Source organism: Phaseolus vulgaris, chromosome 4, assembly GCF_051622355.1.
Source record: "Phaseolus vulgaris cultivar YP4 chromosome 4, ASM5162235v1, whole genome shotgun sequence".
Classification (NCBI taxonomy): domain Eukaryota; kingdom Viridiplantae; phylum Streptophyta; class Magnoliopsida; order Fabales; family Fabaceae; genus Phaseolus; species Phaseolus vulgaris.
Genome location: NC_143501.1, coordinates 48,880,843 through 48,900,402, shown reverse-complemented (window position 1 = coordinate 48,900,402; position 19,560 = coordinate 48,880,843). Strand labels below are relative to the sequence as shown.

At 31.3% G+C, this 19,560-nt stretch overlaps 3 protein-coding genes across 7 annotated transcripts; 1 reads left to right on the top strand and 2 right to left on the bottom strand.

The window, feature by feature from the left end:
• The first annotated feature begins 933 nt into the window (after window positions 1-933).
• On the top strand, window positions 934-4,466 carry LOC137838051 (alpha/beta-Hydrolases superfamily protein). Its single transcript, XM_068647265.2, has 2 exons — window positions 934-1,422; window positions 3,753-4,466. Exons 1-2 carry the CDS (start codon window positions 1,016-1,018, stop codon window positions 4,180-4,182), a joined length of 837 nt encoding a protein of 278 aa, XP_068503366.2. The 5' UTR covers window positions 934-1,015; the 3' UTR covers window positions 4,183-4,466.
• Window positions 4,467-4,618: 152 nt separating this feature from the next.
• LOC137838050 (nudix hydrolase 20, chloroplastic) lies at window positions 4,619-8,194 on the bottom strand. Of its 5 annotated transcripts, none has more exons than XR_016520574.1 (9): window positions 7,885-8,194; window positions 7,350-7,414; window positions 6,916-7,102; window positions 6,741-6,821; window positions 6,060-6,190; window positions 5,758-5,837; window positions 5,434-5,549; window positions 5,226-5,346; window positions 4,619-4,897 (listed from the first exon to the last, which is right to left on the bottom strand). XR_016520574.1 is itself a non-coding variant. In XM_068647264.2 (9 exons), exons 1-9 carry the CDS (start codon window positions 8,146-8,148, stop codon window positions 4,828-4,830), a joined length of 1,110 nt encoding a protein of 369 aa, XP_068503365.1. In that variant the 5' UTR covers window positions 8,149-8,194; the 3' UTR covers window positions 4,619-4,827. The 5 variants fall into 5 exon arrangements, 2 of the variants coding, with proteins under 2 accessions (XP_068503365.1, XP_090157823.1); XR_016520576.1 differs by having other exon boundaries at window positions 6,930-7,102; XR_016520575.1 differs by having other exon boundaries at window positions 6,060-6,185; window positions 6,930-7,102.
• Window positions 8,195-10,425: 2,231 nt separating this feature from the next.
• LOC137836544 (uncharacterized) lies at window positions 10,426-18,711 on the bottom strand. The gene is made up of 14 exons (XM_068645210.2): window positions 18,524-18,711; window positions 17,404-17,431; window positions 14,881-14,944; window positions 14,535-14,665; window positions 13,916-14,116; window positions 13,758-13,823; window positions 13,151-13,358; window positions 12,539-12,867; window positions 12,289-12,342; window positions 12,070-12,098; window positions 11,594-11,668; window positions 11,419-11,509; window positions 10,629-10,715; window positions 10,426-10,518 (listed from the first exon to the last, which is right to left on the bottom strand). The coding sequence occupies exons 1-14, from the start codon at window positions 18,622-18,624 to the stop codon at window positions 10,492-10,494; spliced, it is 1,491 nt and encodes a 496-aa protein (XP_068501311.2). The 5' UTR covers window positions 18,625-18,711; the 3' UTR covers window positions 10,426-10,491.
• Window positions 18,712-19,560: the final 849 nt, after the last annotated feature.

Genomic DNA, 19,560 nt, shown 5'->3' with positions numbered 1-19,560 from the left:
TTCAGTGTGGGTGTCCTTTGGGTCTTAAACATTACTCCTACAAGTGTTGCGAAGACTTCACCTAAGTTTTCAATATGGTTTTCGCATGACTCAGACATGAACATCATGTTATCTACATATACTTCAACATTTCTCTTGATGAGTTAAAATTGATGGGAAAGGTCTCGGGTGGGACGATGTGCTCTTTGTATAGGTTTCTTGGTTGGATTCATCTTCGGGACTCTAGGATACATGAGCCCCTTTTACTAGCTTTCTTTTCATTGTCTTGTTTTCTTGCCTTAGGATGACTATTCCCTCCGCATTCTGCTTTTTGAGCTCAGTTATCTCCCTTTATAGTTCAACCAACAATGCCATTTTATTTGCTTTGATCATTTGGGTATCAACTAACTTTTGTCTATCATTTTTCATATTCCTTGTTACTACCATTAAATCTTCCTCACATCCTTTCCGGTCACATGGTGGACGTCAATTATTCTTGTATGAACCGAAAAAATATTCTCACTTGCCTAATAGTCTTTGTGTCTTTCGAGATATCCTCCTAGCGATGCTGATGATCTCCTTCAGAATGAGATGATGGTGTGTACCTGCAAAAGTACTCTTACGCTTAATTTATTCATTTTAAATAGTTGAAAATAATAAATATTATTAAGATTTATAAATAGTATTTTAAGTAAACATATTTATAAATTCGTACAAGAACTCAACACGAAAATTAAAAAGTTTCAACAAACATACAAAAATGCAAATGAAATAGTTAAAACTCAGGATCCATAGAACTCACTGTATCTAAAAATTATGATGTGATGATTTAAAAAAATTAGGTGGTTAAGTAAATGTAAATGAAAAATGAGGTGTTATTATATCAACATCATTATGTTGACCAATAAAAAAGAAAAGAAAGAGAAAAACATTTCACATATGGCTTATAAATATGGGCAGACAGATGAAAAGGCAGCACTAGAAACCACACATTCTGATCTTTCACTACTTTTTCTCCCTGTTAATTTTGCTTCTTATGGAACCCAAAGGTAATAACAACCCAAAGATGTTGGAAAAACCTTGGCTTTCTACTGCCTTGAATGCCAGAAGCCTAGGATCAGGCACTGAGACCATAGTCTTTGCTCATGGTTTTGGAACAAACCAGTCTGTCTGGGACAAGATCACTCCCTTACTTGCTGAAGACTACAAGGTTGTGCTGTTTGATTGGCCCTTTTCTGGAGCTGTGGATCCAACCCTCTATGACCCTTTGAAGTATTCCTCCATGGAAGCTTTTGCTGATTTGTTGATCACTCTCATGGACCAGATGGACCTCAAAGCTACCACCTTTGTTGGCCATTCCATGTCTGGCATGATTGGCTGCATAGCCTCCATAGCCAGACCTGACCTCTTTAAGACCCTTATTCTCCTTGGTGCTTCTCCCAGGTCATCTTTTCTTTCTTCTGGTTTTCTTTATACAAACACCTCTGAAATGTTATTCTTTTTATTCATTAAATTCTGATAAAAAAAGTTATTTTCTTTCTCCTTGTTCATAAACTTATGAGTTATTGAATGTTGACATCTCTTGAAAGGTTTCATCACTCATGACAGACCAACTTTTCAGTGTTTGCTTGTCCTTTTAAGATTAAGAAACAACTTACCTAGTAGATGCCACTTAAAATCTTATCCTAGATGTTCAATTCCTACTTTTTTGGGAGAAGAAATTTGATCTTGCAAGTTTTTTTGAATATGTTTGAAGTTTCTCAGTCTGTTGATAGAAACAGTACTTCTCTTTTGCATTAATCATGGACATAGTACCACTTTGAACTGTTTTCTTCTTTATGAGCTTTCTCTCATGTACCTTTTTGGATTTATGTTAACATGTGTTTTTAGATTGAAAATTATTACATATCTTTTATGTTTATTAAATATTTTAAATTTTTTTAAAAACATAAATATTAAACAATTTTCTTTGAAATAGAAATATATTTTATATTAAATATGTTTTTCGTTCTTAATTCAAAATTTTAAACTTCTTCAATATTTTTAGTAGCTATTTGATATTTTTATTTTAGTACCTCTAGTAAATTATTAAAAATGATCTTTGTCAGTGTTTTATTATATAAAAAATAAATTTTAAAATTGTATTATAATATTATAATATAAATATGAGTGAATTATAATTAATCATATATTCTCTTACAAATTTATCAGTTTTACTATTATATAATTCATTATTCATGCAATACATTTTACAATCTATATTCTTTCACACATCTCTCTGTCATGTCACTCATTGCATCTCATTTTGCTTTCTCATCTCTCCTTCACTGTTTAACATTTATTTTACAAATATAATTTTGCTTTCTTTTATTCCTCACTGACAAATTCTTTTAGTATTTGTCACATCATCTCTATGTTGTTTGAGTTAGGCTTGAGTTTCTCTCTTTCTCTTCAGGGAATCCTTATACCGTGTTTAATGGTTTGGTCCCAAAGTTTTTGTGGGACTTTCCACTGTCTGTAGGAATCTATATTTGTGAGGGAAAACGAACAATAAGTAACCAACACTATTCACACAACAACACACCTATGTTTGTGCAACTTGCAATTTTCCACTGTGCAAAAGATAAGGATATATCACAGTCCAAATAAACAATAATTTGATTTCACTATTAAAAAGAACCAACCAGTTAGAAAATTTTAGCAAAAAAAAAAGATGAACCAACCAAAACATGTGGTGTATACGGGATTGGGGGAGGGATTCCATTTTTTTTTGTAATCTTGTGGTATCACCTTTTTCAGCGTGGTGTGTTTGATGAACCAACTTTGCTTTCATCTTTAAAAAAATTGTTAATAGAATAAACAGAAAACTCTGAACTAACTCAAAAAGACAAAACTTCACTTTCTCTTCCCACTTTGCTGACTTCAATTATCTCCACTTCTTATAAAATAAGATTAGGAAAATGGCACCTTAGCCCTTTTCAAATTTGAACCACCAATTTGCCGGCCAAGTCAATTTCAGTTGAAGATCAAAAGATATTCTCTCACCATTTTTACAATTTTTTAATTTTGATTCCTCTGAAGTAAAGAGATGTATAAGAGAAAATGCAGAAAGACATTTATGAACAAATTTAAAAGGGTGAAGTGATTAAGATGTGTGTTCATATCAGTCTTAGTCAGAAATGTTAGAACAAAACACGTATACTACAGTGTGAAAATTTGAATTTGATACTAAACTGAACAGGTCCTAAAATATCAAAACTCAACAGTGGCAAAAATACCCTTAACAAATAACAAAACAAAAAATTGTATAAAGGTAAAGTAAGGTTGATCCAGTTCTTTCCTCTCTGGTTTAGAAGTCCACAGTTTTCTCTTTTAACCTTTCAAAATATGCCAAACAAAAGAAGGTAGAATCTTTTTTTTCCATCACTACATTATCATTCTTTCCATCATAAATGTTCTTAAGAGTTAAAAATGTGTTTTAAGCTTTTATTAATAAGCACCGACTCACACCAAAAACCTCTTATAAAAGTATATGGATACAAAGCTTATAAAGAAAGCTAATAACAATTATGTTATTTTGTAATTCTTAACTTTTTTTTAGGTGTCAGTCTTATTGGTTTTTTATTTTACATTTTTTTTACCGTTTGTATATATTCAAATAATTTATTTTGATTTCACTAGAAAAAGCAGAAGAAAAATTCTTTCTCTTATCCTTTATTTTTTTTTGTTCATCTAATGCATTTTAAGTCCCTCTAACTTGCCATAACATACAGGTATCTTAATATAGATGACTATGAGGGGGGCTTTACTAGCTCAGATGTTGATGAGTTATTGCAGAACATGGAGTCCAACTATGACAGCTGGGTTACTGCCTTCTCCACACTAGCAGTGGACCCAAATGATGAGCCATCTGTTAACAAATTCAGAGAGTGCCTGAGAGGAATGAGAGCTGATGTGGCAGCCTCCTTAGCCAAGACTGTGTTCTATAGTGATCACAGAGATATGCTTGAGAAAATTGAAACTCCATGCACCATCATTCAGACCACTAGTGACATCATTGTTCCATTCAGTGCAGCACTTTACATGGAGAGAAAAATTAAAGGGAAAGTTACATTGGAGGTTTTAGATGCTAAAGGGCATTTTCCTCAGATGACTGCAACAGCTCAGCTAGTTGATGTGCTCAAGGGTGTTATTGGCTTGTAATTCTCAATCTCCTTCATTTTGTCATCTTAGTTATACTTGTTTCTGATTTCATTTATATAGGTTGATGTACATGTTTGGAACTACGTTCACAGCCCACGCCAATACTGAAGTGACTGCATATTGTGTTGAAGTGAACGCACGTTGAGGGGTTATCTGACGTGGTTCCAAACACACGTGTAGTTTGTGTGAGGTTTATATGGTGTCTTCATCTGGACAAAGTGTGGTTTGTGTTACTTAAATTCATTGTACTCTTGAAATAATAATGTGAATTAGCTTTGTGGAAATGTACTTTTTTTAATCTCTTTCTCATAGGTATGCTGGCAAGTGTGTTGACATGATGATCTGGACCAATTTTCTTTGTTCATTTTAAGTAGTTGCAAAGAAACAAGGAAAACAAACAGCCGCAATTTTGACTTTATGAAATCTAAATGTCAGATTTTGCATGGAATAATTCTTTGAACATATTTAATGTTTACTCACCAATTATTGCATAAACAAGAAATACAATATAAGTATCCAAGTTGAAGACTGCATCAAAGGAAAAGTTCAATCCAAGAGTTTCTAAGATAGTATTGAATTAACCATCATGAAGTTTCAACAACAAATATCAATGCATGAAACAGTGAATGGTCATGATGGTTTTTGTCAGGAGCAATCTTCTATTCTTAAGCTTCGTAGGAGATCCAAATATCCATGATATTCAGGAGTGATGTATCTGCAATATAAGAACAAATATTCATCAAGTTTTCACTTGAACCATCCTAAGAAAAACCATTTAAGAGAACTATTGCAAAAGAAATTTCACTTTTGTTACTTTGTATGTTTGCAATACATGATTTCATAGTTTATATTCACAAAGCCTTGGAAATTCCAAATCTATTATTGTGTATACTCTACCAAAAGTTCATAAATTTTGGGAATGACAATGAACCAAGCTGAGTGTCCAGAGGCCACAGTAGCACACAACCAAAAGTGTTACATGCAAATACACACCGTATGGTTCCAAGAATAGAACAATGATTAGGAAAGATGTAGACAAGTACCCGTGTCGAAACAGGAAGTCAATGATTACGAGAGAGCAATTTGTCTTGAAAAACTGTGTCGTACGTATGATTTCAGCAACTTTCCTAACAGGGATCAACTTGAAGCTATCAACTTCTCCATCTGATATTTATTAGACCACAAAAGGTGAGCAGGGCACAGATAGAAAAAAACAAACAACAGTAAAACTGAAGGAGATGAAAGGCTTACCTTCATTATTAGGTATGAAATCTTTTGGAAGTTTTAGATCATAACAGAACAGAACATCTCTCTTGTATCTATACCCATCAATGTCCATATATGAAACAGCCCCTACAGGTATGGCTCTGTGAAAGCAGCAATCAAAAGAATTAGACAGAGAGAAAGTGTACCACCCCTTTGAAATCTTTCATTTTGGCTAATGATTGGAAAGAGTAAAAGAGTATAGGCAGAAAAAAAAAACAGTAAACCGACCATCCCAAAGGCAGATCAAAATTCTTGCACTAGAGGAATAGAGGAGAAGGAGAAAAGTTTAGTGTGAGGTTAGTAATTTACTTGACAGAGATAGATCTAGGTATTCCTGCTTCCTCTTCACATTCCTTTATGAGATTCTCCTGACAGTCAATACCGTGTGGCTGTGACAGTAGCAATTACATAAGAAACTTGATGATAATATATTGAACTAAAGGAAACATTTAATAGTGAATGGATCTTATACATTGATTTGCTTATTCAGTTGTTACAAATTGCTAGCACTGTTCAGTTCCTAACCAGAGGAAAAATGATTCACACAAAAGGTAATAATGATGTTGGGGAGAATGTTTAAGCTCAGAACAGAGAAAAATGAAACTACAAACCAGTCCTCCTGCAACTAGATGATCAAGCATTCCGGGATATGTCTGTTTTGTGTCACTTCTCTTTCCTATCCACAGATGCTTCTGCCCATCCACCTCAACATAGCCATTCATATGGACTCCATAAGCCTAATCTTTGAAGAGAAAAAAACGGGTTAAAACAAGAGCTTTGGAATTAAGATATCAAAATACAGGTTATGAACAACAAGAGCTTTAGGATGTAAACTGGATAATCAACTAGAAATTCAGAAAAAAAATATTTAGTGGTTGCCCCAAGTTTGCTTGAAGACAAATGACCAATTAATTTCAGAATGATGCCAACATAAGATTGAAAATTGGTAACATTCAACTCCACAAAACTAAAGCAAGTCCAATGTTCAATTACAATTAGCAATGAATAATAGTCCGGTTTGTTTAAAAGTTTTTCTCATGAAATTCATTAGGAAAAAAGTAGTTCACAAACCTGCAATGAGGATGAAATCCATTTTCTTCCAAAATGATCAATTGCGCTAAATATGCTTAGAAGAGTAGAAATAGCAGTGTAAACTATGATAACAGCGCAAGGCCAGGGCAGAATTCACAGTGTACACGCAGCCAAATACAAGGGTTCAAACATTTGCAGAAACTACAAAAAGTACAGAAAACAAGTCTTGAAATAAAGTACCAAGAAATATCTCGATGTACCTTTATGCCGAAATAAGGAGCTGCTGCACGCTCTAGTGAAAAGAAAATGGGTGCACCAAAGGATGAGGTCACAGGGTAAAGCTGGTAAAACATGGACAATAGACATAGGTTAGGTACCTGAGCATTAGGAAGGCACAGAAGAATGACAAAATATAACATTCTAGCCATTTTATACCTCGTTCCGTATACCTGGAATCTGCTTCTCTCCCAACTGCTCTACTACATATCCAACTGCACTGGTTCTTTCGTCAGCTGTCTTCAGCATTGGATGCAAAGAAACAAAGTCACCATTGGGTACTCCATTGTATTTTTCTTTGGGGAAAACAAATACATCGCCAAAGCCCCTCAAATGCTCCACAAATCTGAACTTATTTACGTTTAACCAATAAACCTGCAACTATCATTAGCTAAGGTGCAGGCGCAGCAGTTCATGTCATGAAAATAAATCAGAATAACAACAACAGCAACAAGAAGCCTTATCCCACAAGGTGAGATCGGCTACATGGATCAGACAGAACCCGACAAGGTTAACCAATGAGACATTCACATATAACTATGCAAGAGACGATAATTACAAGGAAAAAAGAGATGGAATTGAAGTAAACTTACCCATTGTGAATGAATCCAACAATGTGGTTCTCGACAACAAACGGAAGGAACTCAGATTGTTCCTCCTACAAGGAAGTTCAATGTCAACAACAAAGACTATGGTTAAACTCAATTCTGCTAGAGGCATCACTTCACCAACGAAGTTGAATTGACAGAAATAAAAACAAGTGTGTCCTACAATCTAATGCATGGTCGGTTTCACCTAAAATCACGTTAAAATATCAGCTATCATGAATTTAGATAACTTTTCATATATTTAGTACTAACATAATGCTTCAGTCCAAAATCAATTCTATTAAAAACCAATATCGTAAAATCAATAGCAGTCAAACCAATTTCGCAAAGGCTCACCCACCCACAAACTTAAAATTAGCCAGACCCGAAATTCAAAAACCGAAAAGAAAACAACTTTACGGTAAAATAGAGGGTATGATGCACAAACAAACAATTGGGTGTCTCTATATATGAAATTTGCTTCATTCATTCACTGTTTGTGTTTTCCAAGGAAGCAAAGAGAACAGTGCAAAGAGCTTACAGAACCACGATTGCATAGTTGAACTTTGTTGAAGAAGCCATGGAGATAGCAAGAGCGGTCTTGTGTGTCAGTTTGAGATTCAGATATGGCAATGGCATCGTCCCATGTGAGCGATAATGTGGCAGAGGAAGAAAAAGAAGAGGCCAAGGTGAAGTTGGTGGAAGTTGTGGAGGGAAAGGAGTGAGAGGGAAGGAGTGAAGAAAAGGGTCGTGATCTGACATAGCTCAAACTAGCAAATTTGCTGATGCAGCAAACCGTTCCCATTGCTGTCTCTGGTTTGTCAACAGAACAAAATTAAGGTATCTATGTCATGACGTGAACAAAGGAGTGCAGACACTTTTGTAGTGTGTCAATTTTAGGCCTTGTTTGGGCCAGATATTTCTTTTGAGGCAAATGCTCCCTGCACCCAACACTTTTGAACCTGCACCCAACATAATTTCAAAATTTTTAAAAATACCCTTTATTCTGGAAATGAAAATTTAAAATTGAAAATAATGCATTCTGGAAAAATAAATTCGGAAGAGATTTTTGTGTTTCGGATATAAAAATCTGAAAAAAAAAATCAAAATCTCATTCTGGATAAAAAAATTCAGAACTGAAAATAATACCGGAAAAATTTATCCAGAAGAGATTATTGTGTTCTGGAAAAGGAGGTCCGGAATATAATTTTATATGCACCCCATTTTTTTAAGGGTATTTTCGGTTTTTCTCCTGTGATTGGATAAAGTGACATGGTGTAGGAAGCAATTGCCTTCTTTTGATAGATCGGCTTTTTTTACCTGCACTCCCACAATTTCTTGGCGCATCCCCACGATTTTCAAAATAACCATTTTCTCCTTTTTTTTTTTAAATTGACTTTTGGATTACATGTTTATTTTATTTTTCTACATTACCCTTTACAGAATTTATGAAATACATTCCAAAACCACGCTTTTTAGAAGAAGATAAATTTTTTGGATTAAGATTTCCATATTGAAATTTCCGAAACACATGAAATATATCATAGGATTTTAGAAAAAAAATTCCAAAATATATAATACCTTTTGAAATATATTTTTTAGAACTGAGTTTTTTTTTCTCTCTTTTACAACATTCTCTTTCTCCTTTTCTTCTTCTTTTGCTGATGATGGTGGTGCAATAGCTCTGGCGGCACTGATGGTGGGGAGCGGTGAGGAGAAGCAAACAAAAGGGCAATTTAGTCATTCACTTAATTGTGGGGGTGCGAAAAATGAAGATGCAAGAAGTAAAAGCTCCATATAATGACTAATGAATTACTAATATATTATTGATCAAAATAAGAGAAACAACTATCTATTTTAGTTTTTATATGTGTTCATGTGTGTCTCTTTAATAAAGGAGTTGATTGATTAGGAGTAAATATATGTTATTATCTTATTTTTTTCAAACTTACCTCTTTTGTTTTCTTACCTCATTATAATGGTTCATTTATATAAGAATGTAAGTATATACTTTTTTTTTTAAACAAAAGAAAATGTATGGTAATGTAAAAATAATGATAACATAATTTATTTATTTTTACAAATGATCACTACATACAAGAAAATCATTAAATAAAAATCAATTTAAGAGAAAAAATAAATTAGTTACTAGTTTTAGAAATTAAAAAAATATTGATATATAAAATAGTTTATATTATTAATAAATATTTTATATAATTAACTTTAAAGATTTTAGTTACCAACTTTAGAATTTTAAAATTTAGACTAGTTGGTAGTTAAAATCTTACTAGAACTAATTAGATATCAATTTAAAAATTATTTTATAAATTTTATTTATAATAAAAATTACTTTATATATCAATAGTTTTTTAATTTTTAAAATAATATATAATTTAGTACATAGAATAACTAATTATTTTTTTTTCTAAAATTTTATTTTTGTAAATATCCTTATTTTCTATGTAAGTGTAATATTTTTAAAATTATTGACATGTATATGTAAAATGTAAAATTAAATGGTAATGTAATATTTTTAAAATAAAAAGGAGATTTCTGTAGAATTTTTAAAAATAGGATTTAAGTGTAACATGGAAAAAAAATTGTGTAATTTATTGATTAAATATGCGCAACTCTTTCTTCGTTTAAATGGTAGTTTGATGATCTCGTAAAGCCTGCATTTTCTGATAAGATTTTAGTATAAGGTCAAATAAAATAGGAACAGAAAATATCTGATTCCTTTATTGATTAAAATAACAAAGAAATAAGAAAGGTTTTGAGTTGAAAATTGAGTTAAAAGAAAACAAGAATTAAAAATATGATTAGAACAATAATCCATGACTGAAATTCAATTAGCACTTCCAAGTTGAAGCACTACCTTTACTAGAAAATTTTTGAACCATGGTTTTTCTGCCAAATTAAAAAAGTTATCAATCATTCATAAGCGAAACATCTGAAGTTAAAAGCGAAACCATCAAAACAAAACTAACATATATCATTCATGGCAGATTCATAACTAAACTAAAACTTATATGAAAACTAGAGAAGCATGATGTTTGAAATGGCCTCTCTTGCATGTTCTTCTACTTCCCACAACAGGCAACTCTTTCAAACTTCCTCTTCTATCTTCTCTTCAGAGTCATGTGCATGCTTAGAGAGGTTCAACAAATACGGTATCCTAAATATTTATAAAGGCACAAGAAAATTTCAGCATGTTCATAGTTACATGTTCAGTACAAAACTTCAAAGGAAAACAATGATGTGAAACATTATTGATGTTATACTCACCCCAAGGAAGATAGTTCCTATATAGTGATGCTTGCTTTCAGTTGGAGATAAGATCATAGTTTGAGTAGGGAGACAAATTTTTGCACACTGCATAAAGATACTCAACATTAGAATAGATTGTTGCATTTTCTAGGTGTGGTTATGAAAAGAGAATGTGATTTCTGGTCAGGTTTGTTTGATTTTTATGCAGATTATTGTGGTATATAGTTGTTGAAGCTATGAACAGGTATCGTAGTTCCCAGACAGGTTAGTAGACAAGTAAAGTTTCTTTAGGTTTTGAAAAAAGCGAGTTCAAGTTGGAGGAGTTTTTGTGGGTGAGGGATTTTGTTTTGTTATGTGTTTGTAGGCTTTTGATTGTATTAGGGGATGATTTGTGTGAATTGTTTTGACTAAAGACTGATTATAAGGACTCTGATAGGGTAGATGATGATTTCTGTTGATGTGGCTTACCATGACTTTCAATTGAATATTTGTTTGGTGGTTTGCACAGTCTGAAGTATGTTTGTAGTTCAGGTGTTTGACAGATTGACCTTAACTATTTTTTGTATAAGGGTTGGGTCACTTCTGAAGTATCTGTATAAGATTGAGACATTCCTAAACTATCTCATTTTATTGGATCCTCTCCACATCAGAGTTAGATAGAGTAGTTATGTCCTAATAAAAAGTAGCATATAATTTGTTTTTCTTTATCAAAATTCAAACTAATGTTTTTGGATTAAGAATAAAGATGTAGTAATTTGACAGATAACTTGTTTTTGTACATTATTGTTGTAAAGTATAGATTACTGACCAGATTTCCGCTCTTCAGATATTCGTACAAGTCAAGATTGTTGAATTGCATTATAGTGATGAACACAAAATCTATAGGCTCACTGTAATTCCTGCATTTTGATGTAATTGGAGTATATGTAAGATTTCTTCACAAAAGTTTAAATAATAGCAATAACATTGTGGCTTCAAATTACCTTATTGTATGGTTCACAGCTTTCTCTGATAAATAGAGGAGAATCTCTAGCCTTCTAGACCAATCCTTAGCAAGCCTGCAATGAAAAAATATTATTATTATGCTTCTGATATGAATTATACATGTATTTATCCACCTTTTTAGGGAGAAAAAACTAAATTATGGTTGATACAATCTTTTCCCCCCTCAACTCTACACGAATCATGGTTTTGGAGTAATTAACAAATTCGACACCATAAAAAATTATTAAATAAAAACTACATTTAAAGATAAAAATAATTAGTTATTATAGTGACTAAATTAGATACTATCCATTAATAAAAAATCATTAAACAAAAATAAATTTTAGAAACAAAAAATAATTAGTTGCTATATTGACTAATCTTGACAAGAGAGTAAAAGTTTGAGTGATGATTTGACAATCAGTCAAATTTGTAGTTCCATAAGACTGAGAATATAAGAAAGATATACACTTACGTTGCGGGCGAAGATGCTCTTTTGAGAGCCTGTTTCATAAGTAGAAAGAGGAGAAAAAGAATAAGTTATTTATAAGTGTTGATATATTGAAAATTATGCACCAAATTACAACTTGAAAGAGAAATAACTTTTTATTAAAATAAAATAATTTTTAAATTTTATTTAACAAATAAACTGATATCTTTAACAAACCAGAAAGATTAATTGATTCAATCGTACCTTTGCTATGTGAAAGGAGGAGGCAATATTGTTAATATTTCCAACCAAATATCCCTAGAGATGCATAAGAGAAAGAGAATTGTAAACCCATTTGATGTGAAGATGATACACATTCATTTGATATAAATTTGCCTATTAAGTAAGTTTACCATCGATAACAACTATAGTGCAAAAACTGATTAGAACAAGAGAGGAATATGAAATTATATATGTTGGTCTTATGAGGAATGATGAAGCTATAATCAGTTACCTCCCATGCAAGCGAGTAGTGTTGAAAATTTGTAAATGGTGAGAAAGGCAAAGCATTGGGGAGATTAAGTTGAGGTGTTGCAGGTGGTGCAGGAGGAGGAGCCCAAGTGCTTGATCCCAATGCAGATCTACCAAGTGGACCAAACCTGGGTCCTTGGAATGCAGAATGTTGATGACCACCACCACCATTAGTAGCAGAAGGAAGCATTGGTGATGAGTATGGTTGAATATTGAATGAACTTCCAGTTGAACGAGGGAACATTGACCAGTTCTCTGGCATGCCTCCAAGAACAACCTTTCTGTCTCTTTCTTTTGAAGACCCTTCTCCTGCTTTGAAAACCATTGGTGGAATTGAATGTTAAAGCATAATCAAAACACTTGAACTGATAGATTTTTATACACAAATAACTGTGTTTTTGGCTATTTGATATTTTTGTTTCGATCTAATAATTGATATTAGATATAAGTTTTCATGAGTTTAACTTTTAGTGGAGTACTTGGAAAAAGAGAAATTGTTGTGCATTGTAGAATTATCTTATGAGAGGGAATGAGTTCACAGTTGTTTGAATTGTTATATGCTCTTCAATACACAGAATATAGAAAGAGAAAAAACCTTGAAGGTACTTAGCAACATTCATGGGAAATCGAGGAACATTTATTCTCTTCATTGATTCTAGCCATTCTTCTGTCCTTTGATCCATTTTTCTCTTCCCTCGGAAGGCATCATGTGCCTCCTTAAATTTTCTTGACAGTAACACAGTAAATTGATCCATTCCAGTGTTGGAGATGGGAGTGGTTGATAGCACAGAACCATCATTCCCCTACAAAACAAGGAAAACACAGTTATATACTAACCAAAACTCGGTACCGCCGATATATTCTCACATCACTTAGGAGTCTTAGGAGTCGAGACTAAAGACAATTTATAAACTTTGAGACATCTTTTAAGGAGTCTTAGGAGTCGAGACTAAAGACAATTTATAAACTTTGAGACATCTTTTAAAGATAAAACTGTAACAGGATATCGATCTCTAAAGTGAACAATACCTCGAACCTCTAAAGTGAACAATACATCGAATGGATGCAGTGATTTAAATTAACAGATTTGCATAATTGGCTGCTTGGTAATTTGATGAATCATAGAACTTGTTGTCCATTGCATAAGGCTTATATGACAAATAAAATATCAGTGCAAGGATTCTAGAGAGATGAACTTTTACCATGTTGAAGATCACTCCAAAAATGGGATGCAGCATTGGAGAGATTATTGATAGGGATACTGCAAGCTGCGTGTAGTAAAATAACATGAGCATAGTGAGTATAAACAGAAGGCTACCATGGAAAAAAAAAATGCAAGAACAGGGTTCCAAGACATTACTGGACCAAACATCTCTGCCACCTCGTAAAAATCAGCATTTACATGATGTGATTGTGTGCCAATAATTCCTTCTTTAGTAATCTCAGGTACAGACACTACCATTCTCCTAGGAAATGGATCTCTTGCTGCTATAAGAACACAGTGCCTTTCTCCATTATAGTACTCTTGTGTTGTCATTATATCAGAAGGCCTTGGAAACATCTGTTAGAACATGATTCACATCTTGCATTGTTATTTTTCCATTCTATGGTAAAACATGTTAGAATAAAATTAACACTGGAATAAGAAGTAAACAAAGTTTGTCTTGTGTTGAGAGCTAATTCTCCCTGCACCAGATCAATTGTGACTTATTGCATAGAAAATATCTATTTTACCTTTAATCTTCTGGATATCTATATCCGCAACATAAACAAGACATAAATAAGACAGTTATGGATATGCAAATTTAGAACTGAGATGTGTCTTTCAGATATGACTATTCACAGTACAAAAATGCTTCTGGATGCTAAGATCCGAAAAAGATGACAAAGACAATTTGAAATTATTTTAAAAAAAATGATGGGTGCAAATCAAAATTGATCTGAGCAGAGAGAATTAGCCTGTGATGACATATTCGTACCACTAAGGCCTCTGCAAGGCCTTCCACCATAACATGTCGGTTTAGGTTGTCCCCATTAAAAGTTAAGCATGATAGGATGTCCAAAAAGTAATTCACATCTCTTGTCCAATGAATATATTGGAGGTCCAACCCTGCATACAAAGTACATAAATAATCAAATTTCTGGTTTTTGCTTCAAAACAACTATTTTATTGTGGAATAGGCCTTTCCTAAGAAGGAATTATCACTGAGAAATAGGTCTTTCTTATGCTAAACTATCCTATGTATAAGAAGTGGACTTCCAAAGGGAATTGAAATCAATAAAAAGGCATATCTTATAAAAAAAATCTAAACAAAAATGAAATACCTATATTGTTGTAGTTGGAATTATACATGAGTAGACCCAACTCATATGCTGCTCCACTAGCTTCCTGTAAACAAATTATGCATGGTAAGGGAAGACATGTATCATGGACTTGGAAACTAGACAACATTTGCAAACAAAGATGCATAAAAGTATTCTAAAGAAGGATGAATTTGAGTTGAAGATGTACTAAAAAAATACTTTGAGGAAAATTTGTAATTAATGTAGTTTTATCTATGAAAATTGTCAAATTCGTCAAGTCGATTAGGTTAGATATGACCGAATTTGGATGAGTCATGTAAAAAAAGTAGAAATAAATTTTTTTTGAGAATTATCAAACTTGTCGAGTTGATTAGGGCAGCCGACGACCGAAGCCCCGGTGAACGACGGCCGTAATTATAACGGTCCTAATTTAGTCTGATCTAAACGAATGTAGTCGACTCATGTAAAAACTTTGTAAAGAGAGAACAAATAGATAAAAACTTTTTAACCGGGTTTAATCCATCATTTTGACCTACTTTAATATTTTATTAAAAATTAAATATATATTTTTAAAATTTAATTAATGTTATTAAATTTAAATTTAAATTTTAGATACAATGATTTAATATGTAAATAAATATAAATTATTATTTTAATTAATGTTTAAAAAAATAGATTAACTTTTTAAAATTTAATTTATTTTATAAAACAGACCCCTGTGAACTTATGGGTCTATTTTACCTAAATTCATTTAAATAGTGAACCAAACCAACCGAATATAAAAATGATTCAATTCCATTTGAGCCACAATTCTTTTAGGATAATTTAGTTCTTGTGACAAAATTTTTGGAATATCCATCTGATTGAACTTATTTTAATATCTATATTTGTGTTAAAAAATAAACCTTCTATTATTATAAAATTCTTTTTAATTACCCTCATTTTTTTTTCTCTTCCTTTGAATCTCTCTACTCTTACCAATCACTCACTTAAGTAATGATATTTTCTAGACTTCATAAGGTTTTTGTTTACTTCACCCCATCAATTCTAATCTGGATCTATAAATTTTTTATACTACATAATTACCTTTAGTTCTAGAATTGAAAATTCATAATTGAAAAAATCATTCTGAAAAATAAAATCGGAAATAGACTTTTTTACATTTTGAAAATAAAATTTTAAAATAGAATTAAAAAGTCAAGATCTCATTTTAAAAAGGAAAATCTGAAATACAAATAATACATTCTAGAAATATTATTATTGAAAAACAAAATCCGAAAACATATTATAAAAAAATATTCTAGAAACCTACATTTAGAATTAATAGTCAATTTAAAACATTGATTTTTTTTTAAAAATAATTTGATCCCAAGGTTTTTAAAATATATATATATATATAATTTGGCCTCTTTCCTTAAATTTCCACCAACAACTTAACTTAACATAACATGATGTGTCACACATGGTGGGACAATAATGCATAGGTAGGGTCTAAGTGTTAAGTCCACGTGTTATGAACCCTAAGTCTTTCTTCTTGTTGTAACAACCCCACAACCCTCGCCGCACACACATCCTCTCCCCTCACGTGCTCTCTACCTCGGTCTTCGCCTCCTTCGCGCACATCCTCTGGTCAGCCTTTCTGTTGCAGGATGTGTTGTTGTCGCAAGATGCGTCGCCGAGTCTTTGACCACTTATTGTTATCTATCTTTTTTAATCTCTACTTCAGTTGAATGTTTTACAATACCCCCAAAATCAAATTGATAATGTTTTGCAATACCCTCAATGTTCCTATAAGCTTATGCAATACCCTAAATGTAGAGATTGTGAATTCAGATTACGACCAAAAACAAAGAAGGAGGATTAAAGAAAGAGGGAAATGGAAGGGTTTGAGGATTAAAAACTGAAGATCATAATTTTTTTTGGCTGTGATGTGGAATATGATAAATGATGATAAAGAAGTCATTGTTGTGAAAGTGGCCGCCAACAGAAAAAGATGGTTAGGGTTGGGAGAGAGAGGAGATAGAAAAGGATGTAGGGTTGAGATTGATGACAAGGCTCTAACCATAGAAACACGTGTGCGTGCGACTCACATTTACCATATCATCAATAATTAACAAAAGAAACCAAATTACATATCTTTTAAAATACCTTAGAACCAAATTAATATTTTTTAAAAATTATTGTAATAAATCGAATATTCACCAATGTAAAATAATAATAATTATACCTAAAAACTAAAATAAAATAAAATTTGTCATTCACATCACTAGTAAGAGGTAGGTTCAAAATTTATTGGGTGAATAAATCAAAATTGCATTTTGAAAATCATATTATATTGAAATATCTTCACAACAAAGCACATTAATATAGGAATAATAGATTGGGATTTTTTTTTAATTTCAGTGAAGTATTGTATGAATGATACAATGTGTAGGAAAAATTAAACAAGAAACTTTAAGTTTTAGTTTTGAAATCAAAAAAATTCTGTCAGTTGTTTAGTATATCATAAAAAAAATTCAAACTATACAAAATTATAAAATATACCTCTTCTATTGAGTTGTCAAAGAAGGTCCTGCATAATCAATAGACAAGGTGATTAATAATTCATTTTGCATAATTGTGGTTACAAATAAATATTTTTTATTTTTAGTTACAGTAAACAATCCATGATTTCATTCAGAAACAAATGGTGGAGATACAACATGATAGAATAACACAAAGCTTAAAAATAGAATAACATTATACAACAAGATAAAATACAATAAAAAAAATAAGTTCTGCCACCTTTACCCTGCACTTAGTTTTTTGTTTTTATTTTTATTTTTCTAATAAACCTTATTAATCAGTGTGACATGTATAAGAGAATATGTATTTAATGAATACTTTAAAATAATTTATTTTTATTGTTACCATTAAATGAATAATGAGTTTTCATAATATCATTTTGTTGCATGCTCTATCAACTGTCATGTAATCTAATTGTATATAATGTAAACCAATTTATCATTATGGTGTTTAAATTATTACACATCACTAATTAATATATATATATATAATATTAAGAAATTTTTGAAAAAATAAAAATAAAGCTTGTCCTTGTTTATGATACAAATTTCCCATTGATGGAAGAAAAAGTTTTTCACTCTAGATCTAAATTTTAAAAAACAATGCAATAATTTTATTTTTTTCGATAATAAAAAATAAATAAATGTGAACCATTTCGGAGGTGGTTCAACCTTTATACAAACATAAAATACCTTAAACACTCTATCTCAACACTCGCACCGTCGGACACCTAAAATTAAAAAACACCCTGACTCAACTCAAAAAATCTGAGCTAAAAGATAAATCGAGAAACTATCGTCATACAGATCAAATCTAACTTTTCTTTCTTAAATTTTTTTTTCCAATTTTTAAATTTTTTGCCTCCTCATGCATAAAACTCATCCTCTGCTGCAAAAAAAATCATTCATAGCACATTATTTGAGTGAAAAATTATAACTTTTACCAAGAAAGATTATTGTTAGGATTAAAAAACAAATATTCTATTAATCAAACACACTTAAGAATGATTAAGATGTAGCATATGATAGAAAACACAACATGCATGTCAAGATATATATGATATGAAACAAATTATAATTTTTAGCAAGAATTTTTATACCTTACAATCTTCTCTAGATATTCTGAAACAATCTTGGGCCAGTGTGGAGCCAAGGCTGAGTTGGCATCTACCACTATGTTTAACCATTTCTTAGCTGCCATGGAAATGAAAGTTTGAAGAACAAAAATGAAGAACAATGGAAGCAGAAGAACAATGGAAGAAGAAGCACAAAGAGAAGAGACAAGGATGAGAATGAAGGAAGAGAAGGGTTTTGGTTGTTTATAAAGCTAGTTGTGGACTCCACCCTTATTAACATTGCATTGACTTTTGTTATTTTATTCATGGATGAGAGATAGTGACAAATACTCACTCCAAAAAATAAATTATATGTATTTTAAATAATTCTTGGGAAATATAATGAATTTTAGTAAAATAGTTGTATTTTTTTTTTCTTTTTTTGTGTGTGTTTGATATGATAAATTGATGTGTAAATAATTTAAAAATTAATATAAGGACTAGAAGTATAATAAAAAATAAGAATATATATTGAAATTTAAAAAGAAAAATCATGTTTTCAGAATTTGGATTAATGAAAAAGAATGGACCAAGTATTTATCAAAGGTTAAAGTAATTGACAGTGAGTATATTGCTAATAAAAAACAAAGAATTAAATATTTAATTAATGACAAATAACCATAAAGAAAATCAATTATTACATTTCTTTAGAAAATATTTTGTTTTGTTCTAAAAATTTGGAAATTTAACTTTAATTTCAAAAAAAAATTATGTTTCTTTAGTTTCTGAAATGTCAAAAATGTTTTTTTTTTTAACACTGCTTTTGGATGAAAAGAAAAAAAGAAAAAATATGAGAGGGACAAAGAAAAAAATTAAAGAAAAAATAGGAGAGGAAAAAAATAGAGTAGAAATTGATGTTGTTTAAATAAGTAAAAATATAGGGAAAATGAATGAACAATTTTTAAACTAAAATTATTTTGATTAAAAATTATAAATATAAAATACATAATTATTTTTTAAAATAAGTTTTTTATTATATTATTTCCAACTTAATTAAATTCCTCTACATTTTTTTCCCTTAT